Raw genomic sequence first — 8,704 nt, 5'->3', positions numbered from 1 at the left:
TACGTCAGGACGGGAACTGTAACATCTTACTCAGAGTCTACAATGCGTTCAGTAATAGCGAGCATAGCGGGATAATATCGGAGATAAGAAGGTAGTCCCGAAGGCTTCTGGAGCGGTGAAGAAGAAGTGTCTGCAGCAGATCTCTCATACGACTATGACGTAGCCTGGGATGACTCGGTGGTATTATCGAGTACATATGAAACAGTGTAGAGTCATGTAATTACAGTACACACAAGAAGCCTTTTAGTGTAACAGCTTTGTGGCTGATGATATGGGGGTTTGCGTGGTACACACGCGACAGGCTCGCTAAGCCTAAGACGGCAGACTTTGCGAAGTTTGAGGGTTCGTTTGTGTATGAGAGTTGAACTGCTAAGTACACTTGTCTTCACGGAACTGTTTCCGCAATTGAGGGGGTTGGAAATTGCAGACTAGTTTAGTTTACTTCAGAAGAAGTAACATTTTGGTTGGAGTTGATATAAAAAAGTACCTGCCGCAGTCGTGTGTAGCGTCTATCGGTGACCGGAATCCAGTCATTATTGGCTGTACGGACAAATAAAAACGGTACACTTAAGAAGCAATCGTTACAAACAACACAGAGATTAGATACACATTTGCTACCAGTGCAGAGAGGGTTTGCCTAGAACTGTAGATTGCCCGACCCCGGGATGTCACTGCTATTCATAGGTGACAGCGTATATTTGGGTTCCAACACTCCCTCCAGTTCATGACTCGCCTGTTGAGCAATGCATACCCTTACAGCACATCAGCCATGTGGTGAAGGGGTTCAAGACGATCATGAGACGATGTTTTGGGATGCTAGCGGCGATGAGGGTTGCATGAAGCGCCAGTGAGTCGAGTAGTCTGGATTGGACAGCCCAAAAGCAAGCCACCGCCCTTGAATTGCAGACAGAGGTATTTCGACTGTCAAGAGGGCAGTGTGTAGAGGAGTAACGGGTGACGTTGGGCTCCGCGGAGGACGTGCCAAGCATCACGAATCTTACCACGGGCGCAGCCGCTAGCGAAGCATGAGCGTGGGAGGTACATGTCGCCAGTTCCCCGGATCTACAAAGCCTCAACACCATGACTATACGTATATGCAAATGTACACAACGCGGGCGGTCTTTCAGGACTTCTCGCGCCTTTTGCAAATTCTATTCGCCGTGACGTCTAGCGTAAACGTAACCGGACGGTGACAGCACTACTTCTGGAGGCGGGTCCAGCCTCTCCCATTCGCGGTCTCAACGGTCCTGTACCAATTTTGATCGCTGCCGGCAGCATCTCGGAAGCTTGAATGTCGCGATCGGATGGTGGAGACCGCAAAAGGCCCTTTAGAGAAGAAGATATAAGTTATCAAGACAGCGCCGTAGCGGCTCGACAGACCTTTTTGGGTCCGCAGTCCCGTACGTATACAGACAGAGAAACAATGTTCGAACGACGCCTAGCAACGGAACGCGGCGACCCTATGAGACCTCTCCTCGCTCGCCCGCTGGCTATGCCCATCAAGGATCTTTGCCGGCTGCTGCGCCTCGGTGGACAGCAGCTCCTCGTCTGATACGTACACAGACGATCGATTCATGGCTGCTCCTGCTACTACGCACTACGTACACGTCCAGCACACTCGAGCGTCTCTCCATGTCAGGTGCTTTTGAGCTACGTCGAATTGTTGGGTTGCATGACGACGACTGCGGCAAGTATCGACGGCCCCATGTCGCCACGCAAAACCTCGACAATAGAGCAAGCCGTTGTCGGCGTTATCAACCCGTGTCTCTCCCATTATACGGACGCTGCCCAAGCAGTGTGTGTCGGTTCATCAGTCAGGGAGTGAGGTGGTCAGTTCTAACTTCAGCCTATGTTTCTTGTTAGGCACTTGCGCAGCAGCGTCTGACACCCCACGGCGAAATGAGATTGTGACGTTCCCTTGCGCGCGCGGATGAGCAGAGCGTCTGCTGTGGCCAGGGACCAGGCCAGGCTGCGCTGTGCTGCAGACAGCCCGAGGGGGCTCAGCACGTTTTTGATACTGCGACATAAGCCTTTTCGATGTTCGGGAAAAATATCGCAACAACCCAGGGCATCCATTACGGGCTACTTGCCCAGCGGGGCAACCTCGGCCAGTTACAGGTCGCCCTAAAAATCACACTAACATGAAGCTCCCGTCGCTGGCAGGAACCGACCGTGCCATCGCTGCCGCATGCCCAGCGGTCAGCCTGGGATGTTTCTCCAAGCATGGTCCAGCCAGCAGACCGCCTAAGCCCCATGGCTTGCGGCCGTGTGGTAAGCGTTAAACCGGCTTCCGACGCGCTGCCCTGCAGACTCCTTCCCCAGTCCGTGGAACCAGGGACTCAGGCCGCTTCTCCAGGCTAGGTCATTGGACTCGCAAGCCTCCAGCCCCATCCCGGCTGGTCCAGTGATGCTAACTAGTTGAGTCTAATATGCACTTTCGACGCTTGGGCTCTTCAATCGTCCAGGTTAACCAGGTGCGAATGAGCGTTCATTCAAGCACAATGACACAAGCAACCTTCTACGGTATCTCCCCGAATGTAGGCGCAACATGTCTGTTGTACTAAAAGGAACCAGCGGATCCGCTCGGCGACTGCATTCCTCATCAAGTAGATGACGAGACGTTCCCACACTAGCTTGTCACTCCCTCATGGCTTCCAATCCTACCTCGACTGCTCCGGTCAAGCGAGCCTGCGATAGGTACGTACCGTCGGTACACTCAACGTCGATGCTCCCACACTCACACTGTCGCCCTGTACAGCTGCCACCGAAGAAAGGTCAAGTGCATCGGAGAAGGCACCGCGCCATGCAAGAATTGTGTTTCTGCTGGCCTTGCATGCACATACAATGCCATCCCGCAAAAGAAAGGTCCCAAGGGCAGCCGCGCCAAAGTCCTCTCCGAACTCCGCGAAACCCAGCGCAACGCTCAGCTCGCTGCTGGTTACCCAACCGATCTCGGCTTTGACGGACGCTCACTGCCCGCTACATTTGCCCGCACCCAAGGGCTGTTACCCCCCGCTCTCGTTGAGAGCTGCATAGAATACTTCTTCAACCATGTCTACCCCTCAGAGCCTGTCCTGCACCGCCAAAGGGCGCAGGAAGCAGCCGTTGGCATGGACCGCTCCACTGAATTGTACTGTATGATTGTTGCACTGTGTGCATACGTCATGATTCAGGCCAACCACAAACCACCCGTCAGCGTGCTCCCTCGTCCAGAGATGGCTCACATGTCAAATGTCGGTGTTGGTCACATACTCCTAGAAGAATCAGTCCGTGTGCGACAAGGCTACGACCACCGCGAGAACCCCACGCACACGAGCGTGCTTACCTCGTGGTTTTACAGTGGCTGCTACTTTGGACTGGCACGAGAGAACACAGCCTGGACATATCTCCGGGAAGCCACAACACACGCGCAACTGCTGGGTATGCATGATGAGGAGACGTACAAACACGATCCCTTGGATGTATCCCGAAAGCGTGTCCTCTACTGGCTTTTGTTCATCGCCGAACGGTATGTCTACGCACGCTCTGAACTTTTTTCTACGTTTGCTCCATTTTCTAACGATATGCCAGAACCTACGCTCTACACAAACACCGACCTATCACATTACACCCCACCATACATCCTCCTCAATTAGATGAAGTACCCACGGATCGGCCAATTGCGGTTGGACTGGAGCTCATGATCAACATGTTCAAGATTATCGACGACACCTTTATCAATCTGTGGAATCGGGTACACAACACACATGTGAGCGCTGCATGGATAACGCAGGTGCAGGCACAGCTTACAGAGGCCGTCCCTGCATATTTCGAATGCAGCGAGGCGCAAGAGGTGCAAATTCGTATCACTCAGCAGTGGCTGAAGTCACAGACCTGGCAGCTCAGTGTTTGTCAAGGGCTCGTAAGCAGCGTCTCGAATGACGTGCCGCTCACATTCAAGTACCCAATCGAAATCGCCCGCGACTTGCTCACAATCTCACACCAGTTCTCGCAGCAATCCATGGAAATCCACGGCGTCGGCTTGGTAAGTAGATTCATTTTCTTTTGCATGCTTGTTCCTGTCTTGACATTGGAGTTCTCATCCCCGCTCCAGCCCCTCCGTCTTGTGCAGAGATCCCTGTCATATTGCGATCTTACTAGGGCGGCGCTAGCCAACGTCTATCTCTGACGTCCACGCCCTGACTAGCTTAGTCCCCCCTCGACCTCACCCCCTAGTCGTCCCTGCACATCCCACCCTTGCAACGTTTTACCCTATCTGTCAGGCCAGTCATTAGCTAACAGGATTTCAGATCGAGAAATTGTTCGACATAGCCTGTTGTCTGACTGACGTGGTCGCTTGCACATCCTTCTCACCAGACGCGTTTGCCCTTGGACCTCGAGACTACGTATCGCGGTTCTTGACACTCATCTCGACACTGCGCGGAGGACAGTCGCGATATCTTCCTCTCCTACTGGCCAAACTCTCCGAAGTCCTGCCCAATTTACCGCTTCCCCGATCCCTAAACCTCCCCCAGACGGTTCCCGCATCGACGCTCGGCCTTAATGCTACTGGTTCGGGGACCCTTCCCTCCAACGTCGCCGAAGATTTTTCGGCAAGTCCCGCCTCATCTTCGCCCTCGTACCATTCCAACGATCTCATTCGACGGCTGGCCGCTCAAACTGGTGCCCAACTTCCCTTCAACACGACTCAGCAATCCATGATTCCTGCCCCCACCACCCACGTCGGCGATCTATCGCTATACGACACCTCACACAACACTTCACATTCGACGAGCACTGCCAACAGAAGCACCTCGACGACACCTGGTCCATACGAAGCGCCCATGTCACAGTCACGGTCGCAAATTGTAGGACACAGCAACATGCAGATTCCCACATCACATAGCCATATGCAAAACCACCAGATGGGCGTCAATGCAACAGGATACGATCCCAGGTTTTCCATCCAAAACTACCCTGTGGATCCCATGATGTACAAGCAATAGATTTTATGGACGTCCAGGAGCAGAGCATGAAGTCCAACAGCGCATATCTTTTTTTCCTTGTCCCAGGCCTCAGGCCCATGTATATTTGGTAGTAGGGTATAGTTTTGGCCCATTCAATTTTTTGTGTTCGACTTTCCGTACGGAGACCACCCAAAGAAATATCGAGTGATTGAAGCAACGACAAGAGCACATTTGCAGAAAAAATTGTAACCAAGTTTCGAAAGCGACCTGTCAAAATCCACCAAACACGTCCGGAACCAGGGTCCAAGACTGAAATCCTACGATTCAGGGCTACCAAGCCACCAAGCTCGCAAGGCCAGCAACGAACGACTATCTCCCGGTAGTCCTTCCGATGTAAAAAAAAAAAACGATGAGACGGGGGGACACCGCACGTGCTTGTTGGATGAGGTCTGGGCTGGGTGTGGAAAGTCGATGCGAGAAGAAGGCAGGCATCACATGGATGAGGCGTCGTACCGCAATGCCTCTTTGACGATGGCGCAGCCAGGGCAATAGTTGCGACAGTACCACATCCATGGCACGGTCAGCCTTCTCGAACACGAGGATTACAAAACCATGGGCACATTACGTGCTTGGAAATCTTGGGGCCAACATGGTTGATCGTGGCAGCGAGACAGTTGAGGTGGTACTAGGATCCTGGGGCTCGACATGGCATGGATGGTGGCAGGTCGAGTGCGGCTGTGCTTGTTCCGCGCTCTCCGCAAACATGCATGATGACGGTGATCCCGGTACATTGTTATTGCGAGTACGAGTTCGGAGGTTGCCGAACAGCGTAGAAGGCAACAAATGAGGCAAGAGGGAGAGAGCAAGAAGGAGGCGGAAGGGACCCGAGGGAATGGATTTCTAGTATGCGAGAGAAGGGGGAGAGAAAAAAAAGCGTCCAAGCATACCTAGTCAAATGTACACGCGTTCCAATGTTTTTCGAAAATCCATCACATGTGCATTACGATTATGAACTGGCGAGACACGAAGGGGATAGTGCAACCACCATGTCCGGCACACTAACGCGCAAGCTAACGCCAAACCCGCTTACCATGCCGCCCAAGTCACGAAACACGTTGTTGATGGCGAATGCCACGTGACGCGCTTCAACATGCAACACCTGGCCTGACTCGCAACCCCCCATTGGGCTTCAACAGGGCTGTCACTGTCCCCCCTTTGGATACCAATTGCACGGTTCATGTCGAAAGTGTCTCAAGCTTTATCTCTGGGGTCGGCCCGTCTAACGTCGGAGCGTTTTTTTCCTGCCTTTGCTCGCTCCCCTTCTTTGCTAATTTTTTTAGCAAGATTCGCAAAAGCTTCCTCTGAGGTGATATCACTGACAGGCCAGGGGTGGGGGAGGGGGGGGGGGCTGCTTGCGTGAGGGGACTAGGGTCCGTGAGGGAAACCCTTGTTCGAGTTTTCCGCACTTTGGAGAGAGACGATATGACGAACCCTGGGCCTGGTTCTGGGCATATGGTACTACTACTATGAGGTGGGACGGGTAAGCCTTGCGGAAAGCCCTTTTGTCTTGGAATTATTCTAGACGTGTGTCGATTGGGTCAGCAAAACAGCGGCTTCCTGGTGTTCTTGGTGTTCTTGGTGGTTATAGTAGGTGGTGACATGCGCGGCGCCCAGTGATACACTACACAGTTGGCAAAGAGAAAGAGATGATTAGGTCCGCCACGATCTCGGAAGCTCTTGGCATGATGAGATAAACGACGGATCGTTCCAAAATGGTGTTTTTGCGAAGGCAGTTGATGGATAGGACGGGTTAGGCATGTCAGTTGGGGGTGGGTGAGCATTATTAGGTTTTAGACAATTTTCCGGTGGGTGTAAATGGGAAGGAGCAAAAAATTTAGCACGTTGTTGGTCGTGCCACTTGTCGTACGTTGCCTGTGGTCTCATGGACAACGATCAAAAGTATGTGTGTTAGCGGACGTTGACGCAGATGGCGGGTACGCACGTACCTGGGCTGAGACAGCCAGCCATCAATGACCAGCCGGTGAGGCATGAGCATTGTCGTCGAATGGACTGAATAGCGGCGGGCTGGCTCCAAGTGACTTGGCCTTGGCTGGCAAAGCAAGGCAAGTAGACTAATGCTCGCCAGGATGCGACAGAGCGCTCCTGGCGCGTGGGCAGCGAGTATGGTGGGCTCATCTGGTCGCAGTACAGTGGCGAGTATACTGGCTCATGCCATGCCAGCCATGGACATGATGCCATCCCACGTCGCGGTTCCTTCCAGCTCATCATCTACCCATGCTCCATCTCACTGTCTTGCGCTCTCCATCTGCGGTCATCGGACCGACTCCGCAAAACCGCGCTATGTTTCGTCCCTCGTCCGGCAAGCGACTGCCGGTTAGACTGAGTGCTCAGGAACAGATCGTCGTTCTTAAAGTAAGACTTCTTTTCCCGTCCTGGAACACCCACGCACATGTCGAAACGGTTTGGCTAGTGTCGAGTCGTCGTGGCTGGCGGTTAGCCATGTGCATGGGGGTTGGACGGGCGTGTGCACAAGCGATGTAGGCGCTAGTTTCGAAAAAAGTATAGTGTACCCAACTAACTTTGTTCTCATGTAATTCCAATGACAGGTAGCACGGAAACGCTCGTGTTCGCTTCTAGGCCAGACACTCTTCCCTCTCACACTATCGTGCTCTCTTACTCGCTTCCTCATCTGTCTATGTACGTGTGCTCACATGTACTCAAGTACACTCTCCTTCACGCCTGCTTATGCCGCTTGGACGCTACTGCATAAAAAAGATAGTATCCCACGACCCGGAACATGCCATTGCTAACCCGACGACTCGCATAACTACATTACTTACACATGCGTCTAAGCGGATGCTTCTTTTCAATCAAAGCATGTCACGCGCCCGCTCCAGCTGCTGCGCGCTAAAGCCCAGACAAGAGATGGTCTGCGAAGGCCCTGCCATTGGTTGGGACTCTGATGCTTCCGTTTCCGTGCGCGTATCTTCCGCACTCTCTCTCTCTCTCCGCTGCCTCTTTTATGCTTAACAATCAGCGTTTGCCGCGACTGAAAAGACCATGGTCCATTGTTACGTCGCTGCCGTGCCACACTGCCGTTCTGAAGGATTCCTCCCGCATGCGCGTCTTGCCGGTCTCTCTTCCCACTACCCTACACCACCTGCATATCTCTCTCGCTCTCTCCGTGCCTGGCGAACCACCCACCTAACCTTCCCTAGTAGTACGAGGTACTCCAACATGCTGTAACGCTGGCTCGGGTCCGTGTCGCATATACATTTCACACGCACACATACCATCCATCCAACCCGTCCTGGTATCTACATGCGTCCATCCACGCCCGTGACAAATCCGTGTTTTTGGCCTTCTGGTTGGCTCACGTTCCAGACCGGAAACATGCGAACAACAAGAAGGTTCACCGATCGCTTCTGGTCCAGTGCGGCGGGTAGCCGCTCACAAAAGTGTCCAAATCAATCAATCGCGCTTCATTCCTGAGTGCCCTGCCCGCAACATCATCCCCAAGCCCTTGGGACCGCAAGGTGGCACAATTTGCCCCCCTCTCAGCGCACCACCCCCCTACCCAGTGATGCTCACCGACTCGAATGACTACACTACTTAGATACTTACTTGCGCATACTACGTACGCTTGGGACCAATCGATCTAGGATAACCGTATAAAATTCTCGCTTATGTCCGACGCACCGTCCTGCCTTACCGCGCTCGCCGTATTGATCCTTTCA

The 8,704-nt window shown here is 53.1% G+C and overlaps 2 protein-coding genes across 2 annotated transcripts; both read left to right on the top strand.

Annotated features, from left to right (window-relative positions):
• Nucleotides 1-2,647: 2,647 nt before the first annotated feature.
• Nucleotides 2,648-4,985, top strand: COCSADRAFT_25239 (uncharacterized protein; the record flags this gene model as incomplete). The annotated part of the gene is made up of 4 exons (XM_007700072.1): nucleotides 2,648-2,697; nucleotides 2,759-3,508; nucleotides 3,571-4,024; nucleotides 4,290-4,985. 4 exons carry the CDS (start codon nucleotides 2,648-2,650, stop codon nucleotides 4,983-4,985), a joined length of 1,950 nt encoding a protein of 649 aa, XP_007698262.1.
• Nucleotides 4,986-5,953: 968 nt separating this feature from the next.
• COCSADRAFT_307829 (uncharacterized protein) lies at nucleotides 5,954-6,331 on the top strand. Its single transcript, XM_007700522.1, has one exon. It carries the CDS (start codon nucleotides 6,075-6,077, stop codon nucleotides 6,309-6,311), a length of 237 nt encoding a protein of 78 aa, XP_007698712.1. The 5' UTR covers nucleotides 5,954-6,074; the 3' UTR covers nucleotides 6,312-6,331.
• The last annotated feature ends 2,373 nt before the right edge of the window (nucleotides 6,332-8,704 follow it).

Source organism: Bipolaris sorokiniana (assembly GCF_000338995.1).
Source record: "Bipolaris sorokiniana ND90Pr unplaced genomic scaffold COCSAscaffold_5, whole genome shotgun sequence".
NCBI classification, from domain to species: Eukaryota; Fungi; Ascomycota; class Dothideomycetes; order Pleosporales; family Pleosporaceae; genus Bipolaris; species Bipolaris sorokiniana.
This window is presented reverse-complemented; position numbering and strand designations above follow the sequence as displayed.

Excerpts from the sequence above, each read along its gene's own strand:
- COCSADRAFT_307829 (XM_007700522.1), top strand. The coding sequence starts at position 6,075 with ATGCCACGTGACGCGCTTCAACATGCAACACCTGGCCTGACTCGCAAC.